Genomic DNA, 18432 nt, shown 5'->3' with positions numbered 1-18432 from the left:
ATTGTCACGATTATTGCATTGTTGAACTTATTATCAATAAATATTACATAGTTAAAAAATAAAAAAGCAATACAATACAATCTATTTCAAAGTAAATTCAACACAGCAACATCCTAGGATTCCATCCCTTTATCTCTAGCTAATTCCTCTTCTGCTGCCCTTTTACAGATCTTACAAGTTGCCTTTCCTATCATCCAAGCCACTGTGAATCCAGCCCCCATGGCCTCAGCCCCACCATCCATAGATGTGGAAGAAGTAGTCACATGTCCCATCTGCCTGGGGTGCCTGACAGAGCCTGTGGTCCTGGACTGTGGGCACAGCTTCTGTCAGGGCTGCATCACCAACTACTGTGAGAAATGGGAAGCACTGGGGGGCTTGGAGTGTCCCACCTGCAAATTCAAGATCCGGAAAGGGAATTTCCGTCGAAACTGGCAGCTGGCACACCTACTAGAAAAAATGAAACAGTTGCCACTAAGTTCAGGGGGGAAAGATCGTTGCTTGAAACACAAGGAAAAACTCCACCTCTTCTGCAAAGAGGATGAACAATTGGTGTGTTTTTTCTGTGAGCGATCCCCAGAACACCGAGGACACAAAATACTCCTCCTGGAAGAGGCTGCTCAGCAATACAAGGTAGGGACTCATCTGGATCCTGGCTGGTGGAACCCTTCCATTCTCTGGGGTGGAGAAGATGCACTTCCCTCCCAATATAGCAGGAGAGGGGCTCTCCCTCCAGGGCCGAAGCTTTCACTTGTAAGGAGGGACAAGGTGCCAATGCGGGGTTTTTTTCTCCTTTTTACAGTGAGTGTTTGGGCCATACTGAAAACAAAAGTAAGACCAACCCACTTTCTCTGTTTAATCAAGGTCATTTTATTACCACAAGGTCAAGATATTAGTTACTTGGCTTACTGCAGTACACTCTTTTGTGCCAATCTTTGCAAAGCAACAGAATACAGCAACAAGAAGACTCAAATATTTGTTTGGGCCAACCCGAAGTTTTACAAGAGGAAAGGGGGAGGTGGGGGGAGAACAACAGTCAAAGGGTGGATAAAAACATGGGTGGAGGGAGGAAAAAGACAACAGCTAGACTAAGGGTAGTCCCCTCCTGGCCTGCATTCCAAACAGCCAGAACATTTTGTTCCATACATGAGGCTGGTTCTACACCAAAGCACTTGAAGTGACCCCTTGAAGCGCTAGCAGAATGCTAGGATTTGGCATACTCCTTGTCAGTGTTCCCTCTAAGCTGAGTTAGTGTGAGCTAGCTCACAGTTTTCTAGCCTCCGGCTCATATATTTTTGTCTCAGCTCAGGAAGGATGGCTCCAGAGCAAACTAATTTATGCAATAGCCAAATCACTCACTCACAATTTTAATGCCAGTAGCTCACAAAGTAGAATCTTTGCTCATAAGACTCCACAGCTTAGGGGGAGCATTGCTCCTTGTGTGTCTGTCCAAGCTCTGGCCGAGGAAGGGCTGTGGCTCAGTGGTAGAGCCTCTGCTTGGCACCAAAAGTACATTGTTCAGGCCATGGGCAACTCCCCCTTCAGTCCAAGAAGATTTGTTGTTGTTGTTGTTCAGTTGCACAGACTCTTTGCGACCCCATGAACTAGATTAAGCCAGGCCTTCCTGTCTTCCGCCGTCCTCTGAAGTTTGCTCAGTTTCATGTTTGTTGCATCTATGACACTGTCTAACCATCTCATCCTTTGCCGTCCCCATCTTCTTTGACCTTCCATCTTTCCCAGCATCAGGGTCTTCTCCAGTGAGTGCTCCCTTCTCATTTGGTGGCCAAAGTATTTGAGCTTCAGTTTCATTATCTGGCCTTCCAGGGAACAGTCAGGGTTGATTTCTTTTAGGATTGACTGATTTGATCTTCTTGCAGTCCAAGGGACTCTCAAGAGTCTTCTCCAGCACCATAGTTCAAAAGAATCTATTCTTCTGCGCTCGGCCTTCCTTATAGTCCAACTCTCGCAGCCATACATGACTACTGGGAATACCATTGCTTTGACCATGCGGACTTTTGTTGGCAGGGTGATGTCTCTACTTTTTATCATGCTGTTTAGGTTCGCCATCGCTTTCCTCCCAAGGAGCAGGCGTCTTTTAATTTCATGGCTGCAGTCACAGTCTGCGGTGATCTGGGATCCCAGGAACGTGAAGTCTGTCACTACTTCCACGACTTCCCCTTCTATTTGCCAAGGAGTGATGGGGCCGGATGCCATGATCTTAGTTTTTTTGATGTTGAGCTTCAAGCCCACTTTTGCGCTCTCCTCTTTTACCCTGAGCAAGAGGCTCTTTAGGTCCTCTTCACTTTCTGCCATTAGAGTGGTATCGTCTGCATATCTGAGGTTGTTGATCTTTTCCCCAGCAATCTTAATTCCCGCTTGTGATTCATCCAGGCCAGCATTTCGCATGATGTACTCTGCATATATATTAAATAAGCAAGGTGACAGTATACATCCTTGTCGTACTCCTTTTCCTATGCTGAACCAATCAGTTGTTCCGTATCCGGTTCTAACTGTCGCTTCTTGGCCCTTATACAGGTTTCTCAAGAGACATGTGAGGTGGTCTGGTACTCCCATCTCTTTAAGGACCTGCCATAGTTTGTTGTGATCCACACAGTCAAAGGCTTTAGCATAGTCAATGAAGCAGAAGTAGATGTTTTTCTGGTACTCTCTTGCTTTCTCCATAATCCAGCGAATGTTGGCAATATGATCTCTCGTTCCTCTACCTCTTCGAAACCCAGCTTGTACTTCTGGCAGTTCTCTATCCATGTACTGTTGAAGCCTAGCTTGTAGGATCTTGAGCATGACCTTGCTAGTGTGTGATATGAGTGCAATTGTGCGATAGTTTGAACATTCCTTGGCATTGCCCTTCTTTGGGATTGGAATGTATACTGACCTTTTCCAATCCTGTGGCCACTGTTGCGTTTTCCAAATCTGCTGGCAAATTGAGTGCAGCACTTTAACAGCAGCATCTTTTAAGACTTTGAATAGCTCAGCTGGGATACCACCACCTCCACTAGCTTTGTTGTTAGTAAGTTAGTCAGTTGCAAAAGCAAGCCGGAAGTGAAGTGGAAGTGAAACCAGAAGTTCCTTCTTCCTCAAAGTGCTAAGGAAACAAGCACTTTATAAGATTAGTTCCCCTGATGTACATCTATGGGTGCAGTCATGCAGCGGTGACAAGGCACATGTTGGGCACATCGTGTAGTTAGGCCCTCTTTTTATTGAAAGAACAGTTTTCATTGGTATATATAGTAAGCCTTTAAAATTTATCCGGAATGTTTGCTTTCTCCTCAGGATCAGATCCACAGATGCCTGGAGACCGTGAAGAACGAGAGACAGAAAATTCTGGCCTATAAAGCAGATGCTGAAAAGGAAAGCCAAGACCTGCTTGTAAGCATCATTATTACTGACAAGAACTAAACAAGAACAGAAAGTATTATCAGGGAAAACAGAATATAAAATGCCCTGCTCCCCATCAGTTAAGAACTTAAGACAAGCCATGTTGAATCAGGCCAATGACCCATCCAGCCCAACACTCTTTGTCACACAGTGTCCAAAACCCAGGTGCCATCAGGAGGTCCACCAGCGGGGCCAGAACTCCAGAAGCCTTGCCGCTTTTGCCCCCCCCCCCCGCACCAACAATACAGAGCATCACTGCTCCAGACCTTCTGGCTAATAGTCACTGATGGACCTCTGGCTCCATATGTTTATCCAGTTCCCTCTTGAAGCTTATCTATATGCTTGTAACTGCCACCACCTTGAGGCAATGAATTCCATGTGTTAATTAATTACTCTTTGGGTGAAGAAGTACTTCCTTTTACCTGTTCTAAGCTTAAAAGTAAACATTTCCCTTGCTCGAAAGCCAGTCAAACCTGACTCTAGGGTTGTGGTGCTCATCTCCGTTTCCAAGCCGAAGAGCCAGCGCTGTCCGAAGATGTTTCCATGGTCATGTGGCTGGCATGACTGGATGCCGAGACACAAGGAATGCTGTTACCTTCCCACCAAAGCGGTACCTATTTATCTACTTGCAATTTCTTGCTTTTGAACTGCTATGTTGGCTGGAGCTGGGACCAGTGACAGGAGCAGTACTCGGATCTCGAACTGCTGAACTACCAACCTTCTGGCCTGCAGTTCAGTGTCTTAACCACTGAGCCACCACGACTCATTAATTTCACTGAGTACCCACAAGTTCTTGTATTGTGAGAAAGGGAGAAAAGTACTTCTTTCTCTATCCCATGCAAAATTTTGTGAACCTCTGTCATGTCACCCCTCAATCATCATTTTTCCAAGCTAAAGAGCCCTAACCTCTTTAACCTTTCTTCATATGGAATGTGTTCCATCACCTTAATAATTTTAGTTGCCCTTTTCTGCAGTTTTTCCAATGCTGTAATATCTTTTTTGAAGTGCGGTGACCAGAACTGTACACAATATTTCAAATGAGGCCACACCATCGATTTATACAGGGGCATTATGATACTGGCTGATTTGTTTTCAACCCCCTTCCTAATAATCTCCAGCCTAGGATTTGCACACCGGGTAGACATATTCAATGAGTTAACTACCATGGCTACAATATCTCTGTAGTCAGTCTCCACCAGTTCGGATCCCATCAATGTATATTTATAGTTAGGATTTTTGGCTCCAATGTGCATCACCTTGCACTTGCCTATGTTGAACCTCATTTGCCACACTGTTGCCCACTCACCCAGCCTTGACAGATCCCTTTGGTGCACCTCTCATTCCTCCCTGGTTCTCACCTCCCTGAGCATCTTAGTGTCATCTGCAAACTTAGCCACTTCACTGCTTACTCTCAACTCCAAATCATTAATGAACAAGTGAAAAAAACACCAGACCTAGTACCAAGCACTGCGATACCCCACTGCTTACCACCTTCCACTGTGAAAACTGCCCATTTAGACTCATTCCCTGTTTCCTGTTAATTAACCAGTTTTTAATACACAAGAGGACTTGTCCTCTTATCCCATGACTGCTGAGTTTACTTAGGAGCCCTTGATGAGGAATTTTATCAAAGGCTTTCTGGAAGTCTAGGTAAACAATGTCTATGGGGTCACCATTGTCCACATGTTTGTTCACCCCTTCAAAGAACTCTAAAAGATTAGTGAGACAAGATGGTCCTTTACAGAATCCATGCTGAGTCTGCCTCAATAGTTTTTGTTCATTAATGTCTTTCCTTAATAACAGTTTCCACCAACTATGCCGGTATCAACGTCAGACTGACTGGCCTGTAATTTCGTGGATCTCTTCCGGAACCCTTTTTAAAGATGGGAGTGACATTAGCTACCTTCTAGTCCTCAGAAATGGAGGCAGATTTTAGTGATATATTGCATATTTTTGTCAGGAGATCCGCAAGTTCACATTGGAGTTCTTTCAGAACTCTTGGATGTATGCCATCTGGGCCTGATGATTTGTCAGTTTTTAAATTTGTCCTTCAAGTGTAGGACCTCCTCTCTTGGCACCTCAATCCAACTCAGATCTTTCAACACCCTTTCTGATATTGGTGGTTCTGGACTGGGCAAGCACCTCCCATCTTCTACAGTGAAGACAAAGGCAAAAAAATGCATTAATCTCCTCTGCCATTTCCCTATCATCCTTCAGTAATCCTTTAACCCCTTGGTTATCCAATGGCCCCACTGACTCCCTGGCTGGTGTTTGCTACTAACATATTTGAAGATTTTTTTATTGTTGGTCTTTATGCTTTTGTATCATCATCATCAGCAGCATTTATTGGACTTATGGATCACCCAATCCCAGCTACTGCAGGGCTCTGGGCAATGTATAATGACGATAAAAACATCAAACATAGAATAAAATATCTGAATAACATTAATACTACATATCTAAAAGACTCAGATGGTGAGTGCCAATTATTTTCAGTTACAGACTGCCGACCACTTCACGGGTGGGGGGGAAGAGGGGTAGGGTGAATACAGAGAGCAGAAGAGGGTGCCAGCCAAGTTGGTAACCATTGTTGTCCTCAGCCAAAGGCCTGGCGGAACATCTCTGCCTTACAGCCCCTGCGGAATTGCATAAGATCCCACAAGGCTAGTCAAGATATAAAGACACAGCACAGTGCAGTTAACGCTCGCCTTAACATAACGAAACCTTCACTAAGGAATGTATTATTCTTCGATTTTCTAATCTTCTAACGTTACATGAATTCAAGGTTATACCCCTCATATCCCAAAATCCTATGGCTTTCAGCAAGTTTTCGAGATTAGAAAAATAGTAGTTATTCAAATGTTCATAACAAATACTGTATTAATTGTGAATCTAACCAATCTTTCAATTTTCTGTTAAAATTGAAGTAGTTATAACTTATCTTAATGGTTGTATGAATTGCAAGACTTCAATAAAAAATTGTTGAGAGAAAAAAAAAAGATCCCACAAGGCCCTGATGTTGTTTGGCAGAGAGTTCCACCAGGTTGGGGCCCAGACCGAAAAGGCCCTGGCCATGGTTGAGGACAACTGAATGTCTTTGGAGCCGGGGACCACAAGAAAATTGCTCTCCAAGGTGCGTAATGCTCTCCCGGGGACATAACAGAGGAGACAGTCCCATAGATACGTCGGTCCCTGACTGCTCAAGGCCTTGAAGGTCAACACCAGAACCTTGAATTTGACTCTGTACTCCACTGGAAGCCAGTGTAGCTGGCACAGCACCAGTTGTATGTGTGCCATCCATGATGTTCCTGTCAGGACTCACACCGCTGCATTCTGGATCAGCTGGAGCTTCAGGCTCAGTCTCAAGGGCAGGCCAATGCAGAGTGAGTTACAGTAGTGTAGCCTGGAGGTAACCGTTGCATGGATTTCCGTGGCTAGGTCAGGGCATGACAGGAAAAGGGACAATTGGCGAACCTAGCACAGATGGAATAAACTCCAGCCTGGCAATATGCGTGACTTTGGCCTCCATATTCAAGGAGGTATCCAAGATCACTCCCAAGCTCTTGACAGACTGTGCTGGTGTTAGTGGTGCCCCATCAAGAGCGGGATGTCCCAAACTCCTCCCCTCCACCACAGAACCTCCATCTTAGTTGGATTCAGTCTCAACCTGCTCAGTTTCAACCACCCAACCACAGCCTCCATACCTGCAGCCCAATTCTGAGGAGCAGTACCTGGAAGGCCATCCAATAACAGATACAGCTGGGTGTCATCAGCCTACTGGTGACACCCGAGCCCAAAACTTCGCACCAGCAGGGCAAGGGGATGCATGTAGATGTTGAATAACATCGGGGAGAGAAACTCCCCCTGAGGGACCCTACATGTTAAGTGGTGTCTGGAGGACACATTCTCTCCCACTGCCACCCTCTGTCCCCTCTGTCCCTGACCTGGTTCTCTGGTTCAAGCCAGAGTTTTCTGATGTCTGATGACTCCTTGCAGTGTCAAGCCACTTCCGCTTGAAAGCCTAAGGCTTCCGCTTTTCATCCGCCATCTTTTTTAGCGTTGGCGATATGCGCATAGGCTGAGCTCCGCTCCTGCATTAATAAAACCAAAGTTTAAATGGTGACTCATTTTAGCATTTAGATGAGTTCAGGATCTCACTGAGGCCAGTTTCATGTCAAAAGTTTAAAGGGAAGTGTTCTGTTACAGCGGAAAGCTGTGATTCACCCTAGTTGTTCTGTGCATGCGTGAAGATTTCAATGCCTATGCGCATGTGCAAACTGAGGCGGAAAAACTGCCAACACACTCTCCCACGTGTCGGTAGTGTAGATGCCGGGGAGCGATGAGACTGCACTGTGAGGGAGGTAAGTGTGATCACAATTATCCAGATCAAACCACTCTCAGCACGCCATCTGATGTACTTATTTTTCCTGGAGTTTTTTTTCTTTTACAAAATACAGCCTTAGGAGTTGAAACCTGGATCACTAAATAGAGGGAGAGGGTCTTCTTAACCCTTTTCAGTCCAGAAATTCTTCTCAAAAAATTATTCCCCCCCCCACACACACAGGGGGAATCAATTTTAGTGGAGAAACATCAGAGGTGGAAGAGTTAAGAAGTTCCATCAGCTTCCACTACCTGGCTCCCAGCGGGTGGGGGGGTGCCTCTCTATCTTGGGACCTTTTCGGCACACACGCAAAGCATGCATACCCTGATGACATCACCCGGAAGTGATGTCATCATGCAGAGCACTTTGCAGGGGGATGTTCTATCATCTTCTCGTTTTCTCATTTTCTCAAATGATACGTCCCCCCACAACATGCACTGCACGTTGACGTCGCCTCCAGGTGCACCAGACACGGTGCGAACGAGGCACTTTGGGGGCGGGATTCCCCCGCCAGAAGGAACGGGGCCAGCAGATCTGGGGGCCTGAAAGCAGGCAAACCCCGCCCCCATTGGAGGAATGGCAACCCTAGCTTCCACTGTTCTTTGCAGCATTTGGCCAAAGGGGAAAAAATAATGGGGTGGAGAAGCTTATACCTGACTGGACATCGCATGAAGGTTGGTGCCTTTCAAGCAGTCTCTTGTGGAAGGTTTTTCCCTGCCAAGGGATTACACAAGGGCTTTGCGTCAGACAGGTGATGAGAGTTTTGTGCCTCCCACACAAACACTGGCTCTTTTCTGCTGGCAGCAGGCCTGTAGCTACAGTGGGGCCTCCCGGGGCCTGGCCCCCTGACTTCTTCCCAAGGCCCCCTGACTTTTGGGGAGAAGCTGGGGGAGGCCATGCGTGCCTTTCGTTCCAAATTCACGGCTTGGAGTGCAGGCGCATGTGGCCCTCCTGGCTTCTCCTTCAAAGCATTTTAAAGAGACCCTTTAAATGCTGGGAGGAGGGAGAAGCAGGGCAGCATGCGGGGATCGCATGTGAACTTTAGTGCCCCCTGACTTTTTAAAAGCCCCCCCCACTAAAATATCCTGGCTATGGGCCTGGCTGGCAGTCAAAACAGGCGGGAAGATGCTGTCTCAGGGGCCCCTCCCCCACACACCATTTTTGTATTTCCAAATAGGGTTGCCAGCTCCAGGCTCAGAAATTCCCAAAGATTTGGGAGTGGAGCCTGGGGAGGGCAGAGAGTCCACCCTCCGAAGCATCCATTTTCTCCTGGGGACCTGACCTCTGCAGTCTGGAGATGAGCCGTAACTCTAGGGGATCCCCAGGTCCCACCTGGAGGCTGGCGTCCCTATCTGCGAACCACGCAATGGACTTGCTGTTCTCTCCATTGTACTACTAATGTGTAGACATGTTAAGTAACGTGATTTTAACAAGCCCTGACTCTCCGAAAAGCCACACATGCTCTTTCTATCAGAATCCTCACAACCAACCTCTTGACCTTACAAGGACCAACCACATTCCTCACTTGGGTTTTCTCTTCTTTTTTCTATCTCCCACTTGTAGAAACGGACCGAATTGGAAAGAGAAGATACAGTGGCTTGGTTTGATTCCCCACTCCTCCACAGGCAGCTGCTGGTGTGACCTTGGGTCAGCCACAGTTCTCTCAGAGCTGTTCTCTCATTATCAGTTCTCAAAAGAGCTCTCTCAGCCCCACCTGCCTCACAGGGTGTCTGTTGTGGGAAGGGAAAGGGAAAGGAGACTGTAAACCACTCTGAAACTCCTTTGGGTAGTGAAGGGCGGGTATAAATCCAGTCTCTTCTCTTCTTCACATATTGAAGTTCTGAAGGTAGGAAAGAGCCCTCTGACCCCTTTAGCTGCACAAGAGAAGGGCTCAGTTTGTGGAAGGGATAACATTGATTTGATTGTGCCTAGGAACATACAAGAGATTGAGGTCAGGGTGCTCACTAACGTGAGGCCTGTGTGGGATTAAGGTTAGTAACTAACGTTGACAGAATCAGTTGCCCTGTTCCTTTGCTGCTGATTTCTCTCCAAGTGTCTCCCACTTAGGCCCCTTAGCCTCAATGTCCCACTTCACCTTGAATGTCTGAAATATTTTTGTGACTTAGGAAATAACAATTTGGGAACCATATTGGAGTAGACCTGGTGGAACTCTCTGTCAAATAACATCAGGGCCCTGTGGGAGCTCATGCCATTCCGCAGGGCCTGCAAGGCAGAGATGTTCTGCCAGGTGTTCGGTTGAGGACAGCAATGGTTGACGTCATGGCTGGCACCCTACCTGGGACCCCGGTTCCTGTGGAGCCTATCCCACTGTACAGGCGAAGCACTCACACACCAGGTGAGAGGGAACTGCACACACAAAAAATTGCCACTTGCTTTTAATTATTGTATAATGCTAGATAAGGTTTTTAATCAGGGTTCTTTTTGTAGCAGGAACTCCTTTGCATATTAGGCAACACACCTGTAATGTAGCCACTCCTCCAAGAGCTTACTGAGCTCGTCTTACAGGGGCTACTGTAAACTCTTGGAGGATTGGCTACATTAGAGGTGTGTCGGCTAATATGTAAAGGAGTTCCTGCTACAAAAAGAGACCTGGACTTTTTATATGTTTCTATGGTTTTAGAATGTTGTACATCGCCTAGAGCCCCACAGCTGTGGGGATTAGGTGAATAACAATAATAACAACAACAACAACAACAACAACAATACATAATTTTACTCACCCTTCACTCGCACACTCTCAGAGCTCTTACACTCTGACAGTGCAACCAACAGACTGTCCGTTAAGAAAACAAATAATGCACACTTAAACCAAATTAAAAATCAACACAAAACATTGTAAAACCAGCCAATAAAACAGCCATAATAAAATTAGGATAAAGCAGTACTATGAAACAATAGTCAGCTCTGATTAAAAAATTTTTTTTTACTTTAAGCAGTACTGCTGTAACTCAGCAAAGGCAACATTATCATTATTGGGCAGTTCTCAGATTTCCAGGGCAGGATGGGGAAAAAAGATACCAACAACAACAGATCCAAAGGTCTGGACAAAGTCAGATGTTTCAAACAGGCACTGAAAATTCAAATGGCTCCAAGAAGACCATTAGAGAAGGAGGCAGAGCTGTGCAGGTTTGACATAAACAGGACATCCCTTTCAGGGATCCCTCCCTCCTACACACTCCTGCCTCTTTCAGGCCTGGACCAGGCAAGGACCTTAACAGACTGCTATGACTCTGGTTCTAGGGCAGGGTTGTCAACTTTCAGGTGGTGTTTGGAGATCTCCTGGGATTACAACTGATCTGCAGGCAAAAGAGATCCGTTCATCTGAAGAAAACGGACACCTTGGAAGGTGGAGTCTATGGCATTATATCACCCTCCCCCCCTAAACCCTGCTCTCCTCAGGCTTCACCCCCAAAATCTCCAGTTATTTTCCAACCCAGACCTGGCAATCCTATTCTAGGGATCGCTTCAGTCAGCATGTGTCCTGAATTAATATTAATGTTCCAAACCTGGTGCAGTGGAAAACTTCTATGTGGATGTAGCGCTAGCATGGTCCATGGCAGGCATTGAATTTTCTCTTCTTTCTCCCCTCCAGGATGTCAGAAGTACTTTGCAGGGGTAAGTAGATCTCACTCATTTCCCTTCTTGGTGATGGAAAGGGTCTGTAGTATGAGAAGTATGTGGCCCTCAGGTAGGGTTCCAAGTCCCCTCTGGCCACTGGCAGGGAGAAGGGGGGGTAGGATTCTCAGCTCCAGGTTGGGACACTCCTGGAGAGTTGGAGGTGGATCCTGGAGAGGACAGGGATCTCAGTAGGGCACAGTGCTACAAAATCCACCCTCCAAAGCATCTTGGTAGCCTTCAGGTGAGCTATAATTCTGGGGGTTCCCCTGGTCCCACCAGGAGGCTGGCATCCCTACCATCAAGCTTCAGAAGACAGGATGTAGGACTCCAGATCCTTCAATGTTTCACATGGAAATTCATTTATTTAAATATATTTATTTATCTCTATATATAATAATTGTCATTTGGGGGTGGCCCTTTCCAAGCATTCCATTGGTTGTGCAATGCGCTCCCTCAGCCATTGGCCCATCAGCCACCACTCAAGAGTACTCACGTGCCATTGGCCGGGTGCTGAGTCTGCTCCTCTTCCCCGCCCACTCTGACTGCAGCCACTGTTACCTGGCAGAATAACTGGCAGACAGTTTTCTCTCTTGATGAAGACACTTCTCCTCCTTGCCTCCTGTGTGGGACCAACTTTTTCCTCGGTGGCCGTGGGTAGGTGTGATGAAATGGCAGGCACCTGTGTTTGTGAGATGGCTGCCGTCTGTGGTTGTTTGCTTAAAATGTTCCCCCATAAGGTTTAATTGAACTGTAGTTCTGGAGAGGGGTCTGCAGGGGTATCACTCACTGGGTTGAATGGGGCTTCCTTATCTGCTGGCCTACAGTTCCCAGCTGCCACAGGGAGGAGGCAGTGAGTGCAGGCTCTGGTGGCACTCTCCCAGAGTCTCTTTCTAGAGCTCGTTGTATTTATGTCCACAACAAGCCTTATTCCTAGTTTATTTATAATTCAAATTTATAGACTGCCCTTCACTGAATACACAGGAATTAGGGCTGTGAACAACAGTAAGAACATTAATGAATTAATAAAACAATTCCAATTTTGTTTATTTATTGAATTTATCAACTGCCCTCCCCAGTGGAACTGGGCTCAGGGCAATGTACAACATCATCCTATATAACCAGGCCCGTGTCTAGGATTTTTTTCTGGAGGGGGTGTGGATGGATGCTAATTTAATTAATGAGCAAGGCAAGTGAGCTGGGCTTCCCAGCACTGGGAGGGGAGGCGGCTGGAGCAGGAACAGCCTAGCCAGGGGCTCCTTCCTTCCCCTTGTGGAACAAAAAGGGGAGGGGAAGGTGCACCGGAGCCTGCCTTCTCCCTCCGTCCTTACCCCCACACCAGCCCCATCCTCGATGTGAAGCATATAAGCGAAGTGTGTCCTGCACAGAACCGAACGAATGCATGCCACTGCTGGAGAGCCCGAAGGCTGCAAGGAAGGAAAGAGAGGAAGAATGCCTATGCAGCTGGAGAAGTCATTGAAGCCGACGGGCAGTGGGGGAGAGGAGAGGGCGGTCAGGGGAATGGGAGAGAGGTGTGTCTGGCAGATTTGGGGGGGCACAGCCCCACCTAGTTACAGCCCTGTATATAACATCAAATAAACACATTAAGAGTTTTTGGTTTATGGCGGCTTGCACTTGGACGTGTTCCATTGAGCTCTGATGGAGACGTGCCAAGCTGGGGTGATCAGGAGGGGTCTTTTTAGGAGGCCCCCAGCTTGTTTTAATATTTCTGATTGATTGCTGCCTTGGGCAACCTAGGTTAGTGGGAAAGCAAACATAAAGATGTTTTAAATATGAAGGAAGCATATTCGTCATAATACCTAGTTTGCTGCTTGTAGTGAGGCAGGCCTTCCAAAGTGTTGGGGGAAATTGGTAAAAATACTTAAATACTTAGAGGTTGCAATGGATCGTTGCTTCACTGGAGAGGAGGCATTTCTTTCTGTTTAAAAAATTTTACACGGGTACACGGGTAGGGTACACGGAAATAACTGCAAAAGAAGAAACCTAAGCTACATCTTTAGAGCTACAAAAGATCTGACCACATGGTCAGACAACAGCACAACACAACAATGGAGAATCTGCTTCTTCTTGACCCCTAGAAGGAAATCACCTGAATACATTAACCAATCAATATTAGTAACTTTCACGGGCTTTGCTTGCATTGGTAGTCTGCCAAGTTTTCTTCCAGGTCAGTCTAAACAATAGTCCACAAGCTAAACAGATTAACCCTATAATGACTGAATCTTAGACCTTGCAACTCACATATTTCCAACACAATGCACTTCTGTCACTCTCTGCTTTTCTTCTCCCGCCTATGGCTTATCTACGCTTTCCACTGTTTGTTGCCTTGGTGCTGGTGGAAAGCGCCCTCATGTTGCAGCCAACTTATACTGAGCTCGAAGGGTTTTCAAGGCAGGAGATGTACTGTACATTTTTCCATTTTGTTCTTTTGCTTCTCTCGGGAGTTTTGGTTTGAATGAATGATCCATTAGAGTTTTCCTCTCTAGGTATCAGAAGAAGGAGACGTTTGAGAATCCAGGGGCTTTCCCTCCTGGGCTGAAATGGAGGCTCTGGGGTTGCTGTGAGATCAATCACGTGCTGGAGAGTGTCATAAAGAAATTCCAAGGTGAGAGTGACTGGCTGCAAGGATTTTGTTCAGGTCATTTACATCAGAAATGCAAATGGTGGGTTCTGGGACCTGGGTTACTGAAGAATGCCAGCCGAGAAGGCAATTTTAGTTGTGTTCTCAAAATTGGTCTTGGAATCTAGAATGTTTTTAAAAATTGCCTTCATTTTTTTTTTATCTCCATACCTTGTTTAGGAGAGAGGCTGGGAAAGAAAAAGCCTCCAAAAGGAGAGGAGGGAACCTGATTAGTGAGGTTGATAAAGGTGTAAATGATCCAATACATATGATATTCACCCAACTTTTCTATTGCAATTCAGGGTTATAATGAAGTCTGATGTCCCATTTTTTCATTTACACAATTTTTGGGGGGGTGTATTCAGTGAATATGGCAGCCGAGTTCATTAGCTGTTCTTGGTGCATAATCAAAGCTCAATTCCTTTAACCCTTTACTTGATAGGGAAGACACCCTTCTTCCTACCTGAAACTTGAAACTGGTGTGAGATTTCTTAAACGGTTCTTCAATTTACACAACAATGGTCTGGCTCCCTCTGTGGTCCAAGGATCCCTGACCATCCTGATAGCCCTGTATGCTCCAGGAGCAGGGCTTCTTTCATGTAAATGTAACATTTAGAAAAGCAAACCTTGGGTCAATGGGGACATTTTTGGGACATCCACAGAGCAAGTTCATAATTACTTCCCTTCTGTGTGCTGCCTTTGCTATATGATTATAGTCAAAATGGATCTGTCAAACTTGTCCCTTTGGCTTGTGTGAATAACTCCTGTTGCTTGAGTGTTGTTGGGATAAAAGATTAGGTGTAGTGGTTAAGAGCAGTGGACTCTGTTCTGGAGAACCAAGTTCTATTCCCCAATCCTCCTCCACATGAAGCCTGTTGGGTGACCTTGGGCCAGTCACAGTTCCCTCAGAGCTCTCTCAGCCCCACCTACCTCACAGGGTCTCTGTTGTGGGGAGAGGAAGGGAAGGTGATTGTAAACTGCTCCAAGACTCCTTTGGGTAGTGAAGGGCGGGATATAAAACCAACCCTCCTCCTCCTCTTCCTCCTCAGTGAATTCCAAAGCTTCCTTTGGCTTAAATAGCACTGGACTGTACAGTAAAAATCCAGACTTGAACAACAAAGTTGTGGCACAAAGTTGTGCTGAAGCCAAACATTAGCTTTCCAAATCACGTATTGTGTGTCTTTGTTTTCTGAATTCTATAGAAGCAGTAATTGGGAATGATAAGAGAAACATAGGTATTTGCAAACCAAGCTGGAAGGAGAAGCCACATTTCTCCCAGCATCAATACTTTTTGGAATTGCTATTCTTGGTACAAGCTATAAACACGATGGTTTGATGGTTAATCTCTGTTCCTTTTTCTTCCCCAGATGGTCTAGTTTCTGGGCTTCTGACGCAAAGAGGTAAATTTTGGAGACCAATATGGAACAAAATTCACGAGGAAGAGTGACTTGCCAGGAGATTTCTTTTTTGTGTTTCAATGATGTTGAAGAGTTTTACCTTGTGAACGTCTAGATTTGAATCCAGAAGCATCTTAGAGACCAATGAGATTTCAGGGAATAAGCTTTTGAGAGCCAAAGCTCTCTTTGTCAGAGTCTTGAAAGTTGTATTGTAGTGGTTAAGTGTGCAGACTCTAATCTGGGAGAACCGGGTTTGATTCCCCACTCCTCCACTTGCAGCTGCTTGATGACCTTGGGCAAGCCATAGTTCTGGTACAGCTGTTCTTGAAAAAGAGCAGTTTCTCTCAGAGCTCAGTCCCACCTACCTCACAGGAAGGGAAAGGAGATTGTAAGCCACTCTGAGAGTCCCTTGGGTAGTGAAGGGTGGGGTATAAATCCAATCTCTTCTTCTTCCCCCCAAAATTTTGTTGGTCTCTAAAGTACTTCTGGATTCAGATCTATCTATTCTACTGCAGACTAACACAGCTACCTTCTGAAACTGTTCTACGAATATGAAAATCATAAATTGATTAATGGGGGTGTTGGTCTGAAGCAGGACGGTAAAGTTCGGGTCCAGGGGCACCTTTAAGACCAACAAAGTTTTATTCCATGTATAAGCTTTCCTGTGCATGCACACTTCTTCAGATACAGTGAAACAGAAGTCACCAACCATTACATATAGGTAGAAGTGGGGAGGGTGTTGCCAGGAAGGGCCAATTAAAGTCAATATGCATAAGTAACTGAGCAGTAAATACAAGCTAAGACTGGATGAGGGCGGTTTGGTAAGACCTGTGAATAGCAGCAAATTTGCACACAGCATAACAGTTTACAAACAGATGTGAGAACTAAATGATGTTAGCATGTGTAGGGAGATAAGAAACCAATATCTCTGTTAAGTTCTGGGTGGTCCATTGTCCTGAGTGTTGTAATAACTTGCAACTCAGCAATCTCCCGTTTCACTGTGTTTGGAGGTAGGCTGCTTGGTGTAGTGGTTAAGTGCATGGACTCTAATCTGGGAGAACCGGGTTTGATTCCCCACTCCTCCACTTGCAGCTGCTGATGTGACCTTGGGCAAGCCACAGCTCTCTCAGAGCTGTTCTTGAAAGAGCAGTTCTCAAAAGAGCTCTCTCAGCCCCGCCTACCTCACAGGGTGTCTGTTGTGGGGAGGGGAAGGGAAAGGAGATTGTAAGCCGCTCTGAGACTCCTTCAGGTAGTGAAGGGTGGGGTATAAATCCAATCTCTTCTTCTTCTTGTTCTGCCTACTTTGGCTCCAGCTGTTTTGCCACATATGCAGAGCTAAATTTTAGTGAGAAATCAAATGAACAAACCTACTGCTTTAAAAACAGAGCTATCGAAGCGTGGGTTTTCCTTGGGACAACTGGAACTTTTGCATGTGTGGCTGATTTCTCTCTGGCTGATTTTCCTTCCCTTCTGTCTCTTCACTTCTCCCTAACAGCAAACGTGACTCTGGATCCAACCACATCTAATAACGAATACATCCTGTCTGAGGATCGGAAAAGCATTCAATGCCAAACTAAGGCTCAAGACCGGCCTGAAGATCCTGAGAAAGTTTACTGTTATTCCTTTGTGCTGGGCAGTGGGGGCTTCACAGCAGGCTGCCATTTCTGGGAAGTCAGTGTGGGAAGTGAGGAAGGCTGGGCCGTGGGGGTGGCCAGAAATCTCGCGAGGGCCAAGCTCACCGTGACTCCTGAGGAAGGGATCTGGGCTGTGGGGACGAGTCAGGGCCAGTACAAGGCTTTCATAAAGGACATTAACCCTCTCCTGACCCTGCATGGAGAGCTCAAGAGGATCCGAGTCTCTCTCAACTACGAGGGGGGGCAGGTGGCCTTTTTTGACGCTGACAGAGCAGCCCTTCTCTACAGGTTCTCAAGAGCCTCCTTCTTTGGAGAGACCCTCACTCCCTTCTTTGCTGTGTATGATAAGGGCTGCCTCAGAGTCTGTCCTTAAGGCAGTTGTTAAATACTGGGTTCTGGACGCACTGCAGTGATCAGCTCTAGTTTAGTTAGTGATTTCAGGCACACTACAAGGACTAAAATCCAGGGCTTGCTTCCCTGTTTATAAAGCATGCAAAGACCACACCCTAACACACCCCACTCCCAAAGATAGGCTATTTACATAATACCACATCTCTATTGGCCCACTCCAGAATCCTGGTAAGCTATTGTTCTGGGTAACAAGCTCAACCAGTTTCAGAGACTAGCTCAGGGATGACTCATGGCTCAGTTCACAACATCCCTCCCCCCCTAAATTCCAAAACACCTTAACACACAAAATCTCTCAGGTATGTTGGTTTGCGTCATACTCGGGTTGGGCGCCGTGGTTCTATCTGAGGGGCCGAGGTCTGGTGTGACATCAGGAAGGTCCATGGCTGCCTGGTCGGGTGTGTCATCTTCTTGGCATTCTGGCTGTGCACTGCCAAACTCCCTCATGGTCTCTGGTTCCTAAGGTCGGGGCAGACCCACATCGCAGTCTTCTGCAAATGCTGACGGTGACTCTGGCTCAGCAGGAAGGAGCAGAGCTGGTCTATATATTGCCTAAGGACCTGACCATCCCCTGTCAATACCAGGGGTTCGGTAACTCAGATGACCTTGGTGGGAACCCAGGCAGGGCTGCTGGAAAAGTTCCTGGTGTAGACGGAGTTGCCAGGGAAGAATCCTCTGGGTGCTTCCTGGCTCTCTGGGGACGATTAGTGCTCAGGGGCCCGATCTGGTTGCAGTCTGTCTAGTCGGGTGGCTAGGCGCCTGCCCATGAGGAGTCCAGCTGGGCTGTGGCCTGAGGTAGCACTTGGGGTCACCTGGTGGCCAAAAAGGAAGGCTGCGAATCTATGGTCCCAGTCCCTGTCGATGATCCTCTGGAGGGACTCCTTCATGGTTCACACCATCCTCTCTGCTTGCCCATTGGTGGCCGGGTGAAAGGGCGCAGAG

General features: G+C 46.5%; 1 protein-coding gene across 1 annotated transcript in view; it reads left to right on the top strand.

The window, feature by feature from the left end:
- Positions 1-219: 219 nt before the first annotated feature.
- The window catches only part of LOC107106982 (tripartite motif-containing protein 7-like), a 55055-nt gene continuing 36842 nt past the window's right edge, over positions 220-18432 (top strand). Inside the window, exons 1-2 of the mRNA XM_015407197.1 lie at positions 220-630; positions 3289-3384. Of these exons, the coding sequence (XP_015262683.1) occupies positions 220-630; positions 3289-3384 (507 nt within the window). The remainder of the gene's footprint in view (positions 631-3288; positions 3385-18432) is intronic.

This window comes from Gekko japonicus, unplaced genomic scaffold (genome assembly GCF_001447785.1).
Source record: "Gekko japonicus isolate JY-2015 unplaced genomic scaffold, Gekko_japonicus_V1.1 scaffold4975, whole genome shotgun sequence".
Classification (NCBI taxonomy): Eukaryota; Metazoa; Chordata; class Lepidosauria; order Squamata; family Gekkonidae; genus Gekko; species Gekko japonicus.
Note: the sequence above shows the minus strand (reverse complement) of the source record. Positions and strands in the feature narration are given on the sequence as shown.